The sequence below is a fragment of the Notolepis coatsorum genome (assembly GCF_963971535.1).
Source record: "Notolepis coatsorum genome assembly, chromosome: 8".
NCBI lineage: Eukaryota > Metazoa > Chordata > Actinopteri > Aulopiformes > Paralepididae > Notolepis > Notolepis coatsorum.
In genome coordinates this window covers 134,543,489-134,562,897 of record NC_140172.1, presented here as the reverse complement: position 1 = coordinate 134,562,897, position 19,409 = coordinate 134,543,489, and the positions used below count along the sequence as shown (strand labels likewise).

The window sequence follows — 19,409 nt, the reverse complement described above, 5'->3', positions numbered from 1 at the left end:
AAAACTTGGAACTTGAAAAAGATCCGTTTAAGGTAGAAAAAAAAATAAAAAAATGTGATTAATTTGCGATTAATCACGAGTTAACTATGGACGACCATGCGATTAATCGAGTTAAATATTTTAATCGATTGACAGCACTAGTTATTAGTGAAATATGAGCTTTGGAAATGTATTCAGAAACTAGCGAATATCGATGGAAGGAAATGCGTGCCGCCATTTTGTTTGTAGTCATATGAGGAGAGGAGACACAGGGGTTTCGAATGACGTTGGAATTTCGAAAAACAACACTACCCAGCTCAAGCCAGCCCCTGTCAATCAAATTACTTATGGATAAACCTTTTTATTTATCTTATTTTTTGGGGATTATCTACCACAAACCTGAACGTTATTGTCATAAAGTAGAATGCAGTTCGTTTCGCTACCTTTCTGTGAAGGTATAGAAAAGAAAAAAAAAACGGCGTTGCAATCTGATGAAAATGGCGGAGGAATCTACAGTACATAATAAAAAAGTAACTGTACTTACAGTAGATTTCATTCACAGTTCTTGCTGCACGCCTGGTGATATTAAATCCAGATTGAACTCTGCCATTGGAAAGAAGAGAATTGGCCCGATCGATAGATGTGCGACTTGGCTATAATAAAGGTAATTTATAGGCCCGATATTCTATATTCTATAATAATATTTCAAATAGCAAATGTGTCCGGATGGCAGAATTCAGTACTGTATCTACAAAACCTTGTTTAATCATCTTCCCTTTATTCATTTGCCTAGATCTTTTGTACATGTGATCTCTGTGGCAGTTTTTCATGTCTGATCATTTTTAGCATGGTGTTATTCACTGGCAAAGATGAAAAAAAATATTATAATAATAATAAATATAATTGATATTCTCCTTTGGTTCATTACAATTTACTCAAGCCTAAAACAATATTTCTGACACTGGGAATACATTCCCTGAGATCCATAGATGTCCCTAGATACCAAGAACATGCAAATGGACCTTGTAGAAGTGGAGCAATCTTCCATTTACTTAGGTATGTATTTTTAGGCAGATTTTCGCACCAATTTAAATTCTTGCGCATCCCATACAAGCTCTCGCCAGAGGCACCAAAATGTAATGCCTGTGCAAATAATATGTTATGTGTATTATAAAAGACTTAATAATAATAATACCTTTTAAGGCCTTAAATTGTGAATTATGAATTTAATACTTTTTAATACCCCGCAGATACCCTGTTAATTCATCAACTATCAAAGTCGTTTTTAGATCAGAAAAAAAACTAATTGAACACAGGTTAGCTACCTGCCGGAGTGGCTAGTAGAGAGGAGCCACTGCCAAAATGTACTGGCATTTGGTTGGTGACTGGTCATTCCGCGTCAGTTAATAAGCAACATAATATAAAGAGGCGAATAATCTGTAAATCAACATCAGCAGCTCCATTACAGAATAGAAATGCGTTAAATAATCACATACGGAGTCATCGCTGCCGGCGGTCTCTGGGGGGGCCAGGGTGGGAGCGGTGTCTTTAGTTTTGCTCCTCCTGCTCCTCTGCTCCTTGCCCTCACGCTGCTTGTCGATGGCGCTGTACAGCTTACTGAGGCTGGCCCCCGTCTTCAGGCGTCGGACCCTGCCGGCACCGAAGGCCTGGATGAGCCGCGGCGTGTCCACGGTGGACATGGAGACGTCCGACTCGTCCCTCTCCGCGGGACAGAGGTGAGGGCTCTGGGAGCAGCTGTGTGTGGGGCTAGAGACATGGGCGGGGCCGGAGCTGTGGGAGGCGGGGCTGTCCTCCTCCGCTCGTACCTGGGTCTCCTGCGTCCACGCCTGGCGAGGGACGGCGGGTTCACCTTCAACCTCTCTACCTCCTCCATCCGCCTTCCTGCCTGCTCTCCCTCGCCTCTCCTCCCCCCCTGGGCTTTTCGCCGTCATATTCTCTTTCCTTTCTCTCCTCTTCAGCACATCCTCCTCCCTCCTCCCTCTGGGCTCCGGTTCCGAGGTGTGAGGATGTCGTCGCTCGCCACCGTCCTCCGGTTCCGACGCGACCCCCTGGATGCCGTGGATGTGGCGGCGGGACAGGCGCTCCAGTTGCTCCAGCAGCAGCGCCTCCTTCACGTTGCTCGGGTGGCCTTCCTCCAGGCTCCACCTCTCACTGTACAGGCGCCACAGCTGCTCCAGAGTGCCGCAGGTATGCCGGGACGCGGTCGCTTGTTCACGCTCCCTTCCCGCTGGGGGGACCGACCTTTGGATGAAGTGGGTACCGGAGTGTCGGCTGCGGTCCCTGTCCCCTGCGTGCACCGGTCGAAGCCCCTGGCTCTCCTCAGCTCGGTCGTAGCTGAGGAACTGGACTGGGCTGGTGCCCTGATCTCTCCTGGAGCCCAGCCGCCCCTGAGCGCTCGACAGAGGCCCCTGAGCGCTCGACAGAGGCCCCTGAGCGCTCGACAGAGGCCCCTGAGCGCTCGACAGAGGCCCCTGAGCGCTCGACAGAGGCCCCTGAGCGCTCGACAGAGGCCCCTGAGCGCTCGACAGAGGCCCCTGAGCGCTCGACAGAGGCCCTCTGGTGACGGAGGCGCCCGATGACTGAGAGGAAGGTTGTGGAGCTTGACTCACGCTTGTTTGAGAGCTCCCGTCTACTGCAGGGGAACCTATAGGGAGGGTGACACATAAGAATGTAAATAACTTGGAAACGTGTTCCAGACAATCAAATGCATGTCTAAAGAATGCAAACTATAATAATAATAACAAAATGGAAGTTGGAAGGCACTTGAATGCAAATGTTTATTAAATGCTCCAACAGGCGCAGGTCAAACATTTACACTATTCAAAGGCAAAAAACAAACACAATAAAGGGATATATTACATTTCAAGCTGAAAACTGTTCCTGGGCAGATGCGGCATGTAATATAGCCCTTTTTTGGTGTATTTTTTTGCCTTTGATGCAGATAAATTTTTTACCTGCACCTGTGGAGCATTTAATAAACTGTCACCTTTACACACAAGTGACTTCCTTTTTCGTCGCTTCTTTTTTGTCCAAACGGAAACCAACACATTTGAGGAAAGTAAAGACAGTCACTCTGCATGTCTCCTGCGCATGTGTGCCATGTTTGAAAATCAAAAACCCTTCAGGTCGTATCCAGCTGACCTCTGTGTCCGGGCGGCTGCATGGCGAAGGCAGCGGCCTTCAGCCTCTTGCTGTAGATGCCCTCAGGGTGTTTGATGGTGAACCCCCGGGCCAGGCCGGGGTCACGGCTCCCCAGCACCTCGCTGCTGAAGCGCGGGGGCACGGCGTCGTCCGAGCCTAGAGGAGCAACGGGAGGAACGGAGATGTCATCCGCCTGCTACTACTGACCCAAAACGATCCTTGCTCTGGGGAGAGCGGCCGCGTAGCCTGGACCCGCCTGGTCAAAGTGTGTTTCAGTCTGTTATGGAGATGGTCTGGTTACCCTGAGAGAGATCCCACTCTACCTCCTCTCCCTCCGAGAGGTTCACCGCTGCCTGGAGCCCAGTCACTCTCTCTCTCTCTCTATTCCTCCTTATCTCTCTCTATCCCTCTATCCCGGGGGCCTCAACTCCTGCCTTTGTCTCAACAACCCCTGAACGTGAATAATTAACGCGTGGCACGGTGCACGTTACAAAAGGAGCAGCTGCTACCCCGCACAGGCACAGGAGAGACGAGAGGAAAGTGCCTCCCATTCATCACGCATTCCGCTTTGCGACCACGTTAGATGGACTTTGTAATTACGATATGCTAATGAGTGCCTCTCCTCGGATTCCTTAACAATTAAGGAACTCCTTTCATCTGGGGAAATTATTCGAATGAAATCGTAATCATAAACGAATTGAATGAAATGAGTTGCATCGTGGCATTTCTTTTTAATGAGTCAGTTGTTTGAGAGTGAGGGCTGACTGGAAGGAACTCTCCAAGCCAAATTGACCTACAGAGACAGTTTCAACGCCTCAGTGATACCCGATGAAGGTATATAAATGCTGTTTGTTAAGTCAATAAAGTGACTGCAAGTAATAAGACAGTGTGTGGGCGGGATAGGGCTGGAAGAAGGTATACCAAATATGAAGGTATACCTTCATGGATCCATGCAAAGGTATGGATTTTTACTATACTGTCATCCACGATATATACATATCGTAAAATAGGTATACATACTGTATAATGTATATTTTTTTGTAAAAAAAAAGAAAAAAGATTGCTTGCAAAAAAAAGTTAAATAAAATAGACACTTTTCAATTAAATAGGGCCATGACAATTCTATTACAAGATATAGATATGAAACAGACGTCATATCACATTGTAATTTGTACTGGAAACCTATACTGTCAAATACCGTTACACAGTCAAAACTAAAAAGAATATTGTGATATGAAAAATATTGTGTCTTTATCTTGCAATACTTATTGTCATACGTGTGCTATTTGGTTTAAAATAGTCTATTTTATTTAACTTTCCAATACTGTTGCAGGATTATAATAAAAATACAATAGAAAATATAGAGTACCGGTATATCTTTTTGTTCCTTCTTTTATTTTTAACAGTATATATTGCAAAAATCTATACCTTTGCATGGATCCACGACGGTATGCTCTGTACATTCCCCAGGCCTAGTTTAAATTGAACGTTTATAAAATGGGCGACAGTGGCTCAGGAGGTAGAGCAGTCGTCTGGTAATCCGGAGGTTCCCAGTTTGATTCCCGCTCCTCCCGGGCAGCGTGTCGAAGTGTCCTTGAGCAAGACACTTAACCCCTAATTGCTTCCGATATGCAGGTTGTTGGTGTGTGAGTGAATGGGTAAAATGTTAGGAACAAATTGTAAAGCGCTTTGGATAAAAGCTGCTATATAAATGCACCATTTAAAAAGGGACAACATAACCACAACGTGTCAGAAACAGCTGTGTGGCTTCTCTCCTTCCTGAGATGCATTATAGATGAGTTGTGTGTTGAGTGTCAGGTGTACTGAGGTGTAGCTGACCGTCTCATACAGAACCCAACACTCCTTCTCTTCCCCAGGTCTCCCATCCCAGTTTAACTGGTGGTATGGTGGGGCTACTGCTATTAACATAATATTTAAGGCTCATTTTCATTTTCGAAAATAAAATTCATATTTGAGCCAAACCAAGTATATGAAAGTGTAGTCGTGTATATAATAATGGTGCATTTATATAGCACTTTTATCCAAAAACGCTTTCCAATTTTGTTCCTCACATTCACACAGCGACGTCGGAGGCAACCATGCAAGGTGCCGACCTGCTCATCAGGAGCAATTAGGGGTTAAGTGTCTTGCTCAAGGACACTTCGACATGCTGCCCGGGAGGAGCGGGAATCAAACCCTTCTGATTACCAGACAACCACTCTACCTCCGGAGCCACCGTCGGCCCTATATTTTCTAAATGAATATATTTTAACATCTACAAGTGAATCGGGTCGCGACCTCACAATCGAAATTAGCATTGAATGAACATTTGTGTATCGTTACACCCCTACCTGGGTGGGAGATGCTTTTTTATTTGTATTTTTTTTAACCGTCGTAAAACTGGAAAAGTTGTTATCATCCAATATGTTGATATAAGCGAAGTATCAAGATGATATAGATATATATATAAGCTGCATGGTGTCAGGTGTACCTGGGTGGGAGCTCTCCATGGTGCTGTCAGACCTGATAGTGGAGGCCAGAGACTCAGTCTGAGGGACGTAGAACAGCTCCTCGCTCCCGTAGGGTTTGTAAGGCAACAGGACAGGCACTGCTGTAGGGGAGAGAACACAAGAACACCTACAGTATCAACCAGGTGGACTTTAGGTTAACCACAACCAGAACTCTGAACTGACTCTGTAACGCTGTTGAAACAGCGACTTGTCTAAATACGATTTTCAGGCAGTTTACTAATCAGCACACATATTAGAGGTAATATTAGGGTAATATTCTACATTACCCTAACCCCTGACCCCCCTTAACCCTTGACCACCCCTGACTACCCCTAACCCTAACCCTTGACCACCTCTAATAATTTTCTTGAGAATAGCTTAGCCTACTTCTTTAGATTAAATATTATATAAAATATATTTTTTTAAATGTTTGTATGTTATGGTGATGAACCATATAATTATATACTGTAGAAGAACACTACCCAAAATTACCTTCCGGTCACACTAACAAATTGGTCACTCCTTAGAAAACGTGTTTCTGTCTCTCTCTTCAGAAAATGTGACATTTTGGTTAGCTCCACCAGGAGATCAATTTATGGCATGTTCATCACCATACCAGCATGGTCCTTTAACATGATTTCATTTTGATATGGCTTTCAGTGTCTATTTTAGCCCCTCCCGGTTTAGGTGCGACACAACGCGGACTCTCACTGGGAGAGTGTAACGTGTGGAAGGTCACACTACCTCTCTTAGATCCTTCCCTCGCTGTCCCCCGACGGAACTGTAGGAGTCGCCGTTTACAACGACCCGGACCCACCCACCGGCTTCCCTCCCGCTGACTCTGCCAATCGAGCCAGTATGACGGCCGGCCAAGCGGGAGGCAACGCTGACAGCTGGATTCGATACCAGTGTCTCTCGCGTTGGTGGCGAGCGCTTAGTCCACTAGGGGTGGCATTTTTAATACTACTACTTTTGTACATTGTACTTTTGTAGTAGTGTCTTTGTATTTATTTTTATCCTTTAGTATTATGAATATTAAACATGCTGGCAGAGTACATGCATCCATGTTGTCGTGAACATTTTAATTAAATAAAGAAATTCCCTATCCATAGTCGCCGTGGGAAAAAATAAAATAAAAGATAAAATAAATTCCCTACCTACCCATGGCCTTAACTGACAACCAACAGGAACCAAACAATTTATTTTGTTAGGCCCAATCAAGTACCTACCTGCTGTTTGAATGGCCAAAGGCCTGGGTAAAGCAGCGAGCCTCTGAGGTGGCAGGAAGGACTGTGGGAACGTGGAGGTCAGCTCTTCCCTCGGCACGATGGCTTTGAACAGCGTGGACGTGTCGGCTCTCTCGGGCACCGCTGTCGGCTCTCTGGTCTTGTGAGACTCGGCGGGACTGGTCAGCACGATGCCCTCGTCCGGACTGCTGTGTCTGAGCGGGGCAAACACTCTGGACTGCAGCCCGGACTGGACACCGGTGGCCAGGGGTTGCCCGCAGGCTTTAGGGGTCAGGGTGAGATTGAGCTGAGAGATGTGACCCGTCCTGTTCGGGAGGTCGACGGGAGACAAGCCCGTGGCTCTGGCGTCTATCCCCTGACCCGCGCTGCCGCTGTACCGACTGGGCGACGAGCCTGTGGCCCGGGCATCTACCCCCTGACCCACGCTGCCGCTGTACCGACTGGGCGCCTGGTCGTCTCCTCTGAAGGCCGGACTGGTGTCCTGCAGATCTCTCCTCCATGATGCATGCGTGTTATCGTCTCCCACGTTCACAGCCTCTCTCTCTCGGGTCAGTGAGGAAAAACTAGGCTGGTCCTGGTGGCCTCCTAAAGCGTCCCGTCTGCCCTCGGGCTCCGACTGGGGATCAAACGGGTGTTGGTCTCTGGCGTTCAGATGACCGCCAGGTCCAGATGTTGATCCCGGGTCTCTGGGTGTCGAGGCGCCGCTATCCTCCTCATCCACAGTGTCGGGAAACGGTCTGCTAGCTGTGGAGCGCTGATCCAGATGGAGAGACTCCGGGGCTGGACTGAGAGGAGGAGCAGGAGAGGGGGAGGGAGAGCGCCTGCAGGTGGCGATGGTGATGGAGGTGGGGCTCGAGTGTTTGGCCCTGGGGAGGGTCACCCCCTCTCTGAGGGCGATCTCCTGAATGCGAGCCTCCAGACCCAGGCTCGGGGGGCCGCGGAGCTGCGACACGTTCCAATCCCAGGGTTCCGTGGTCAGAGACTGATGGGGCAGGCGGTCCTCTGCGGCCCTGGTTTGGGCTGGCTGGGAGAGAGGGTGCGGCTGGTGGGACAGGCGGTCCTCAGCAGCCCTGGTTTGGGCTGGCTGGGAGAGAGGGTGCGGCTGGTGGGACAGGCGGTCCTCAGCAGCCCTGGTTTGGGCTGGCTGGGAGAGAGGGTGCGGCTGGTGGGACAGGCGGTCCTCAGCAGCCCTGGGAGCGGTGAAGGTCTGGGAGAGAGACTGGGGGAGAGGCTGCAGCTGGTGGAGAGGCTGGGAGAGAGACTGGGGGAGAGGCTGCGGCTCCGGGCCACCGAGGCTGGAGGACACAACACTGCTGTCCGTGTCGGTGCTCGTCTGGCTCTGAAAGGAGTGGACAGAACACGGTCAGGCTCTATTACCACTCCTAGGTTACTCTGCCTCTGCAGTGTTTAAAACACAGCAACACTTGAAACAGTTGGAACCACTGGTGTTCTGCAAGAGATATAATTTTTCCAGCTCATTAACGTCGCATTTTTGCCAGAAATCAAAGTTTCCCAGTCAAAACTTTGAATCTACAGAGCTTAAAGAAGCAAGGAGGAAGTAAAATAAAGTTTTTATGGGAGACCAGGCGAGGTGTCACTCAAAGAAGCCCAAGTCTTCCTTTGAATTAAATTTGACATACCAAGGTGTGACCTACATGCAAAACCCTTGTCTGTATACAGCATACACGAGAATAGCCTCAAGTTAAAGGTCGCTGTTTGACGACATTACAGATTCTACCTTTACATTTCTCATCATCACAGCACTCCATGCTTACCATCAACTGGATTTTAAAACCACATCTTGACACACCATGCCCTGTATTCAGCACGATACTTACCTTAAGCACCAGACCTCTACGGTCCAGAGATTGGAGGCAGACGTCAAAATAAAATAAATAAACAATTGAGATACTTTAAAAACAAATCCCTAAAACAATTATTTCAATGAAATATTACATTAACGGTGCTGTGAGCGATATTTATTTAGTTGAAATAGGTGTTAAATAGCTCTACATTCTGACAGCCATCAATCGCTGATATTATAGGGTTCGGTCAGTAACCTGGGTGTCCCAGTCCCTCCGGTCTGCAGTAAACAGGAAATACACCTTCTGGCATCCTGTTCCTACTTCGTCTATTCAGGAGAAAGAACCCTAGATATCTTTACTTATTTCAAGAATCTTAATGCCAAGCCAAATTTGATGGCAGATTATTTTACTTGTTTCAAGCACTTATTTGCTTAAAACTAGTTTTTATTTCTTATCTTTGTCAGACCATTTTTGCAGTGTGGAGTCCATTGGATAAAGTGGGAACGGGATACAAGAAAATGTGCGGAGTGACTGGGGAGACCCACATTTACTGACTAAACACTGTATCAGTGATGGCTGTCAGAATGTAGAGCTATTATTTGAACATGTAGACCACTTATTTTAATAAAGTAAATACCACTTACAAGCACATTTAACTATGCAACACAAGAGAAAACATCTGGTACAGGAATTGTAATGACGACGTGTTTGGTGAGTTTCTTGAATACAGTACCTTTAAGGGGTGTGTAAGTAGCAGCTCCCTCTTGATCTCCTCGATCCTCTTTCTGTCTTCAAGATCCAACTCCAGAGGCTCACACTGCCGCCCTGACACCTTCAGCTTGATCCACTCTGCAGGTTCAACATGAGCTCTATTTTCAAACCCGCCCTCTTTTCCTCCATCCTCCGAATCACAACTGTTGCCTGTCGAAGGGAAGCGACCGGCTGTGATTGGAGAATCAAGAAAAGAGGGCGGGGTTTGAGGTAGGTCAGTAGATGCTGGTGGGTCTGAATGATATGGAATAAAATATTGGCATGGTTTTAGAAGATATTGCAAACTTACAGGGGGAAAACATAAATGTAAGGTCTATTCGTAGAACAATAAAAAAATTCAACCCATCTGTGAAGAAATTATGGTATAATTTATCTGTCAACAATTGATCTCGAACCCCGCCCTATTTTCTCGATCTTCCAATCGCAACAGTCACTTCCTCGGACAAACAGTTGTGATTAGAGGATCAAGAAAGGAGGGTGGGGTTTGATATAGGTCCATACCACAATTTCCTCCTAGGGATAGTAACATCTCTCTCATCTCACAGTGTGTAGTATGAGCTTTCTACCTCTGGCTCTGCTCTGCACCGTGGACGCCACGGTGGACGGAGACTTGTTCTGCAGCATCATGACCACTCTGGCCTCCAGGGAGCTCTCGCTGCTGCTGTCCGTGTCGGTGCTCGTCTGGCTCTGAAAGGAGTGGACAGAACACGGTTAGGCTCTATTACCACCCCTAGGTTAGTCTGCCTCTGCAGTTGAATCTACAGAGCTTAAAAAGCCAGGAGGAAGTACAATAAAGTTTTTAAGGGAGACCAGGCGAGGTGTCACTCAAAGCAGCCCAAGTCTTCCTTTGAATTAAATGTGTCGTCCCAAGGTGCGACCTAGATGCAAAACCCTTGTCTGTATACAGCATACATGAGACTAGCCTCAAGTTAATGGTCGCCGTTTGACGACATTACAGATTCTACCTTTACATTTCTCATCATCACAGCACTCCATGCTTACCATCAATTGGATTTTAAAACCACATCTTGACACACCATGCCCTGTATTCAGCACGATACTTACCTTAAGGCGAGACACCCCAGGTGAATAGGCAAATATACTTTTTTTTGTTGATTTTGAGATTGTTATATTTTGCTTCCTAAACATGTCTTCTATGACACTAGTGACAATAAAACGTCAATAACACACATTTAGTTGTTTATTTTACTTTTGCCTTATTGCATCCATAAATGTGCACATATTTAACACATTCCCTGCCACGCAATTTGAGCATCTTATACCACTCTCTGCCACCACTCTAAGTCTATGGAGATGTTCACCTTCTTTGCAGGGCTATAACTTTTTAAATTGTATTGCTAAATTGACATTACTATGGCCCATTCAACATCGATTATCCATCGTTCAGGATGTGGGAACGTTATACTTTTTCATTCATACATTCATACGAAAATACCGTCTAGAATATAAATATGTTTTATCGTTTTCTGCAGTAATTCCTAGAATGCTAGTTATAGGCCTAAACGCATAATATAGATTATTGATTGCAGTTTATTCGTGATACACGCTATATTAAAAAATCCAACTGAATACGATCCTAAACGTTATGACTCATCATGCGCGGATGAACGGGGGGGGGGGGGGGGGGGGGGTCGTTTATAAGTCCATGATCGTCAGTAAATGCTTTATGTAGTATGGGTTGATTTATTGTTCAGTTGGTTTGTAAACAAGGAAATGTACAATGGCCTTGAAAATGACGTCAGCGTCCTCTTACCGTTGGCCGACGAGACTGGAGCAAAAAGATCACACTTATTTGATGGCGATCGAGTCGATCCATTTCCGGTTTGTATAATAATAATACACGCCCAAATCATGTCGATTATTGAGTTATGGCAGCGATCCATATACACAGTGTGTGTCTAGAGTCCCGCGACAATATGCGAGTGCCGGACGCATTTCCCAGACGCACCGAGATCGACTCGTCCATTTCCGGTTTGGTAACTCGCCGATCATCCACCAGGCGGCAGTATTGAAGCGTTGCAGAGTTGTGCAGGCTCCCACTGCATCAGACCAGGCTCCGTGAGGGAATTATGAATAACGTGGCGAAAAAATTAAATATGATCTCAATAACGTTGTACGCCGTGGAATGGCAGAATTAGCATGACCTTGAAACACGTTGTACGATGTTTATGGCGCAGGATGTGTTAATGGGGAAGTGCCTCATTTGCATATATAAATATAAAATTCAGAAAACTTGCAATATATATATTTTTTTTGTTTATATGTACATAAGAAAATGGGAACGTTTCATAGTGATATCTATTCAAATATTTGTTGCCTATTAGGGGGTACTACACTGTACTACACTGTTTGTAGCCTGTGTGTAGCTCTGTTCAGTTCAATAACATCATTATTATTATTATTCAGTTATCAGGCATGTGTTTAGGTTGTCAATTACTAATGGTTTGATTAGGTATTGTGTTTGTAAATAGCTGTTTCAAAAAAGAATTATGGCATTTTACAATAACGAACTTTGAAGGCGTTTTCCCAAAAATGAGTTTTAATGAGTTTTTCCTCATACTCTGAGCCAGAAATCTCCACTTCAGTAGCACTCACATACACCAAACCTTCCAGTTCTATTCATATCTATGTTCTGAAGGTATTTACAGAAGGGTTTGTTGATATCGCATTCATACCCTGATTTATACCACATTTTATTCCTAAAAACATGGCGAAATATGGAATTTTACCATAAGTATTTTCTGATTTATGGAGTGATAAAAAGAGATATCCAAAATCCCCTCTGTAAAAACCTTTGGCTCTAATATGTCAACAAAATGAAACTATAATTTTGAAAATGGCTTTATCCAATGTTCAGATTTCTGTCCTGGAATGATATGCAAATGAGTGCATATTTAAGTAGATCATGCCTCATTTGCATATTTAAACATACAATTTCAGAAAACTTGTAATACAAAAAAGTCTTGTCTTAATATAAGTAATCAACTGGGGAAGTTTCATTGTGATATCTATTAGTTAAATATTTTACCCTAGTCACCTGTAGTGTCTCGCCTTAACCCTTTCACTGCTGCACTACCAAACGGTTAACCCTTTCACTGCGACAATACACAGAAGGTTAACCCTTTCACTGCCACACAACAGCAGATTAACCCTTTCACTGCCACACTACAGAAGGTTAACCCTTTATTATCACACTACCGACGGTTGTGATAGTAAAGGGTTAACCTTCTGTAGTGTGGCAGTGAAAGGGTTCTACAGTCCAGAGATTGAAGGCAGACGTCAAAATTTAATAAATAAACAATTGAGATACTTTAAAACAATCCCTAAAACAATTATTTCAATGAAATATTACATTAACGGTGCTGTAAACAATATTTATTTAGTTAAAATAGGTGTTAAATAGCTCTACATTCTGACAGCCATAGCTGATAGTGTTCGGTCAGTCCCTCCGCTCTGCAGTAAACAGGAAATACACCTTCTGGCATCCTGTTCCTACTTCGTCTATTCAGGAGAAAGAACCCTAGATATCTTATTTCAAGAATCTTAATTCCAAGCCAAATTTGATGGCAGATTATTTTACTTGTTTCAAGCACATATTTGCTTAAAACTAGTTTTGATTTCTTATTTTTGTCAGACCATTTTTGCAGTGTGGAGTCCATTGGATAAAGTGGGAACGGGATACAAGAAAATGTGCGGAGGGACTGGGGAGACCCACATTTACTGACTCAACACTGTATCGGTGATGGCTGTCAGAATGTAGAGCTATTATTTGAACATGTAGACCACTTATTTTAACAAAGTAAATACAACTTACAAGCACATTTAACTCATTCTGTGCCATACCCAAGATAGGTTGGGTTATCTCGCCATGCGTTGAGTGCCAAAACCCGAGATTTCTCGGGTTTTGATCTTTTCCTTTGATCCCCGTTCTATACTGTCAGCTGGAGCCCTCTAGGTGTCCCCGATTCATCTGCCTACGTTGGAATTGCAATGAAGATCGAATCTCACCAGGTGGCAGTATCGCCTACCTTTTGAACTCTTGATAATCTAGTTCAGACAGTGTCTGTCCTGATCCCTTTCTGTCCTGACTCGCTCTAAGGGGGAGGAGCTCTTGCAGAGCAATCGCTAGGAGATCTTCTCGCCTCAAAACCTGTAGTTTCCCGTATACACGAGTACCGTAATTACATATAAACGAGTAATCGCGATCGCAGATGGAAGAAGACGTGTCCGGCCCATGGGGACATTAACGTGTGTTGTCGGGCCTTACAAATAAATTTGATTTGATTTGATTTGTAACGGGCTTCCAATACAAGGTCGCAAAAAAAAGTTTAAATTTTTCGTGCCGTGATATAGAATGAGATAAACTCTTGCCAATGCAAATTAAGTGCTGCCTCTCTCTACACTGACTACATTAACGTTTCCCTCGCGTTAGCATTAGCGTTAGCGAACGTTGTCATAGCTAGATCTGTGGTGTCGGCTGGATGACGTTGGCTTTGTTTGCAAACGTTGGTTAACGTTCGTTATCTATATGGCATTGGCAGGCGGGGCTGGCGTTGTCCAGTTGACATTACAGATCATGATGGCTATGATAGCGTTAGCTAAAGCTACTGCATGTTATCAATGCAACTCGATTCGACTGAGGTAGAGTCGAGAAGGTACCACACGCTAAATCTTCCCCGGACCCCGCAACCTATAGACATTTCCAACTTCAGTGTGTGAATTACGTTAATCCACCAGTTTCACCCTGACAAAGCAAATACTCATAATATAATAATCATGTGATCTGTATATGTTTATGTCTAAATAAAATCAATCAATCACAATTACAATTGGCCAGTTTGTGAAATTAAGGCCTGCCTCTAGTCTTATATAAGCCTCTCTCTAATAAAGGCCTGGTGCTCTTTGCAGCTGAGGTAAATACAAGACCCGTCCAATATTAGAGGATTTACGGTACATAGACTTTTTATATTTGTCCTTGCCTTTGCGATATTGAATACACAAGTTCCCCTAAGTCTATATCGGCTCTCTCTAGTCTGGAACAACTCCTGAATGCCACTTGGAAGTGAGTGCTTATGTGCTTTGTACATTATTATTGCAGTGCTAAGATTGACAAGATCTTCCCATTTTAAGGCATTTGATTTAATAAAGAGTGCGTTTGTCGGTTCATAGTAATCTGCTTGATTCACAATTCTTATGGCTTTCTTCTGCATTATGAAAATGTGGTTAGTGTTTGTTTTATATGTATTCCCCCATACCTCCACACAGTAGGTTATGTATGGAACTATGAGCGAACAGTACAACAAATGGAGTTAGTTCTTGTTTAAGATATATTTCATTTTATATAATATTGCAATGGTTTTGGATTTTTCTTTATATATATATATATGTGATTTCCAGTTTAATTTATCATCAATTGTCACTCCCAAAAATAAATTCATACACGTTCAATTTCAACATCATCAATCATTAGTTTCACGCATATATCTCGCAATCTATGGAAAAAGACTGGATTATTTTGGAAAGAGGCGATGTTTAGCGTGTAGCGTGTAACACTACAGTGTGTAGAAATGAACTGATTAGTCAGTAATGGACTATGAACAATGCCTGTAAAATTAGCCATACTACTGCAATAGGGCTGGGCGATTCTTGCTCAAATGTGAATCACGATTTTTCTCTCTAAGAATTGAGATCACGATTCTCTCACACGATTCTTATTTTTTCAATAAAATCATTTATTGCACTCTTTCTTAACACTTTGGTTGCCTAAGGTTAAATTCATGATATACCATAGATTGCCAGCGCTATTTGTCTATGGAGAAAGTCCCCTTCTTTGCAGGGCTATAACTTTTTAAATTCTATTGCTACATTGCCATTATTAGGGCCCATTCAAAGTCCTATATGTATTGTTCATTGTGTAGCAACGTTAAACTTTTTCATTCACATATTCATAGTAAAGTATGGTCTAATGTATAAGTATGTTTTCATCTCTTTCTGCAGCTTTCTCCAGAACGTGATCTATAGCCCCAAATACATTATATTGATGATGCAATACAGTTTTATGGCAATCAGTGCGATATAAAAAATTACAACTAGACGTACTTCTAGAAGTTACTACACGTCATCTGATGTTGACCGGATGGGCTAGGGGCCGTTTATAATTCTGTGGGCAGCGTTATACCAATCATCTAATGTGGGTCAAATGTTGATAATAGCAGTTAGTATCGAAGACGGTAACGTTACACGCTGAAACTCACCCCAGTCTCCGCGCGCCGTTGGGCGATCATCGTAGAGTTGAAATCTTATCATTATGGGATGTAAATTTACCCGGTCCATCTCCAGCTTGTATAATGGTATATACGTCCAAATCATGTTGTTTATCGAGTTATTGGCAATCGATCACTGTGTAGCGTGACGAGCCAGAGTCGCGGGACCTATAGCGAGCACCCGGAAGTACTACGGACGTAGCACAACCTCTATGCCACTTCCTGTTAAAGCGATTGCGCCGATCGGCCACCAGATGGCGCTCCTGAACCGCCAGAGAGCTCAGTGGGTCCTGCTGGTGGATCTCAGGCCAGCGGAGGGGACATATGAATCCGATCACAGATTTTTGAAATATTGATATAAGGACGCTGTACAGCGTCCCCCGGCAACTTGAGCATGGCCAGCAATGACGTCAAAACACGTTTCATGGCAGTCAAAGTGTTAAACAGACAACATAAAATATCAAAGTGCTTGACTTAAACTTAAACATAACATATATGAAAGTGCTTGACTTAAACTTAAGTCTCTTGTAACATACAAAATAACTCAAGTCAGAATCGTCATCATTTAAAAAAAAGTTAACTTAAGTTAAAAAATGTTTTATTTTTTTTATTAAAAAAATCGTCATCATTTAGAAATGAGATTGCATAGGTCTATGAATCGAGATCGAGATTTTATTTCGATTAATTGCCCTAGTCTACAAACTAGTCTACAAACATCGCTAAAATGGTCAATAATGCTGGCGCCAGCCAGTACAGATGGGGAAAGTCGTGGCAGTAAAAGAGTTAACTATGCAACACAAGAGAAAACGCCTGATACGTGAATTGTAATGATGACGTGTTTGGTGAGTTTCTTGAGTACGGTACCTTTAAGAGCAGCTCCCTCTTGATCTCCTCGATCCTCTTTCTGTCTTCAAGATCCAACTCCAAAGGCTCACACTGCTGCCCAGACACCTTCAGCTTGATCCACTCTGCAGGTTCAACATAGGGTTACACTGAGCTCTATTTTCAATTACACAATAGCATGCAAATTTCTTGATTCTGATTGGCTGTGGGCTCGTGATCCCAGAACCCACCCACAACCGAATTACAATCATTACAATCAATCATGATCATTACATCTCCGCCAGTTCGACTTTTTAGGAAAAACCAAAATGGCGGACAATAATCTTTATGAATGGATGTGTTGAAAGCGTCATAACGACTAATTCAAAAACGATTCTGTCACGTGGAATGTGTTAGTTTCTTACACAATGTTGGATTATGTAATTGGTGGGTCATGAGTCATTGTGGAACAAAATAAAAATCACGCGATGTCTGTTGTTAGATGCCATTCGTCAAAAGGACACTAATTTCAAACACTTTGGCTGCCAGGAAACGTGTTTAGACGTCATTGCCGGCCATGCTCAAGTTGCCGGAGGACGCTTTACAGCGTCCTTATATCAATATTTCAAAAATCTGCGATCGGATTCATATGTCCCCTCCGCTGGCCTGAGATCCACCAGGAGGACCCACTGAGCTCTCTGGCGGTTCAGGAGCGCCATCTGGTGGCCGATCGGCGCAATCGCTTAAACAGGAAGTGGCATAGAGGTTGTGCTGGACGTCCGTATTACTTCCGGGCACTCGCTATAGGTCCCGGCATTCTAGCTCGTCACAATACACAGTGATCGATTGCCAATAACTCGATAAACAACATGATTTGGACGTATATACCATTATACAAGCTGGAGATGGACCGGGTAAATCTACATCCCATAATGATAAGATTTCTACTCTACGATGATCGCCCAACGGCACGCGGAGACTGGGGTGAGTTTTAGCGTGTAACGTTACCGTCTTCGATACTAACTGCTATTATCAACATTTGACCCACATTAGATGATTGGTATAACGCTGCCCACAGAATTATAAACGCCCCCTAGCCCATCCGGTCAACATCAGATGACGTGTAGTAACTTCTAGAAGTACGTCTAGTTGGAATTTTTTATATCGCGCTGATTGCCATAAAACTGTATTGCATCATCAATATAATGCATTTGGGGCTATAGATCACGTTCTGGAGAAAGCTGCAGAAAGAGATGAAAACATACTTATACATTAGACCATACTTTACTATGAATATGTGAATGAAAAAGTTTAACGTTGCTACACAATGAACAATACATATAGGACTTTGAATGGGCCCTAATAATGGCAATGTAGCAATAGAATTTAAAAAGTTATAGCCATGCAAAGAAGGGGTACTTCTCCATAGACAAATAGAGCCGGCAACCTATGGTATATCATGAATTTAACCCAAGGCAACCAAAGTGTTAATAAAATTTCCAATCAATCAATCAATCAATCAATCGATCAAACCAATAACAACCGCTCACTTCACTGTTAGACGGCATTCACTGGATGTCCCGCACAGGTTTGTTTGTAAACACAAGTTGGTAAAAATGTCCGATTTCATTGCAAATTTTGATCTATTTGGTGGACTGACATTTGATGAATGGGATGCACAGCAGGAGAAGCCGGATAAAGAAAAAAGACATGGTGACATTGACGAGAACGAACTTATGAACCTTGAAGCGCATTGCAGAAGGTGCAGAAGGTTCTGAGAATTCTGTTCCAGCTATGAGGCAAAATAACGACCCAGATACTCTTTTCACAAACTGCACTATAACCGGTAATGTTACCATCAATGTAAATAAACCATAATCCTATCACCCTACAAAAACAGTACTGTATTTGTAAATCTGGTATGTCATAAATGTCTAGATGTAGTAGTACTGTCTATCTGTATGTCATGCATGTCATATATGTTATGATGAATTGAAAATGGGGGACCCTGATGTAAACAAGACGAAAGTCTTTCTCTGGTCTGCATCCCCTTAACAATTGTGTGCATTGAGCTGTACTGTATTGTACCCATTCTGCAATCTGGTAATAAAATGTTCAATCAAGCGGTCAGGTGGCGTAGCGGAGATTGTGCTCGTCACCAATGCAAGAGGCTGCGGTCTCGACTCCCGGAGAGTCAGCATTGCCTTGGCTCGGGCTGATCGCTATACTAACTCGTTTGGCTGAGTTAGGGGAGGGGAGCCGTGGGTGGGTTCTGGGCGTTGTGGACAGCGACCCCTACAGTTCGGTCGGGGCGCCTGCTCAGCGAAGGTAGGATCTGGTGAGAGGTAGTGCGGCCTCCCACACGTTACACTCTCCCAGTGAGAATCTGCGCGGCCAGACTGGCTGCCGGCTGGCTGCACATGCGTCGGAGGAAAGCATGCGACAGTCTCCGGCCTCTCGGACCAACAGTAGGGGAAAGTGTGCAACAACCAGGAAGGGGGTTGGGAATTGGCATAACGACTAACAGTGGGATGGGAGAAAAATCGGAAAAAGAAGGAGGGGGAAAAAGATAATAAAAAAAAATAAAATAAAAAAATGTCAATCAATCAATCAATCATTCCAATAACAACCGCTAACTTCATAATTCATCTGTATCGCAACCGAATCACGGATTTCGTCGAGGCAGGTAGCATTATGTCGGTAAAAATGAAATGAAATAAACAAATGTGAATTAAAGAAGTTAAAACGAAGTTTATAGCCCATGACGTATTATAAGCGACTAGAACTTTATTATTTTTTTATCTACTTTTTCCGCGGATGGTTTTGTGA

The 19,409-nt window shown here is 43.9% G+C and overlaps 1 protein-coding gene across 1 annotated transcript in view; it reads right to left on the bottom strand.

The window, feature by feature from the left end:
- Positions 1-19,409, bottom strand: part of alms1 (ALMS1 centrosome and basal body associated protein) — a gene marked incomplete at its 5' end in the record, with an annotated part of 92,315 nt that overhangs the window by 14,525 nt on the left and 58,381 nt on the right. Inside the window, 7 exons of the mRNA XM_084320550.1 lie at positions 1,476-2,644; positions 3,142-3,297; positions 5,633-5,752; positions 6,881-8,237; positions 9,437-9,645; positions 10,041-10,161; positions 16,623-16,726. Of these exons, the coding sequence (XP_084176676.1) occupies positions 1,476-2,644; positions 3,142-3,297; positions 5,633-5,752; positions 6,881-8,237; positions 9,437-9,645; positions 10,041-10,161; positions 16,623-16,726 (3,236 nt within the window). The remainder of the gene's footprint in view (positions 1-1,475; positions 2,645-3,141; positions 3,298-5,632; positions 5,753-6,880; positions 8,238-9,436; positions 9,646-10,040; positions 10,162-16,622; positions 16,727-19,409) is intronic.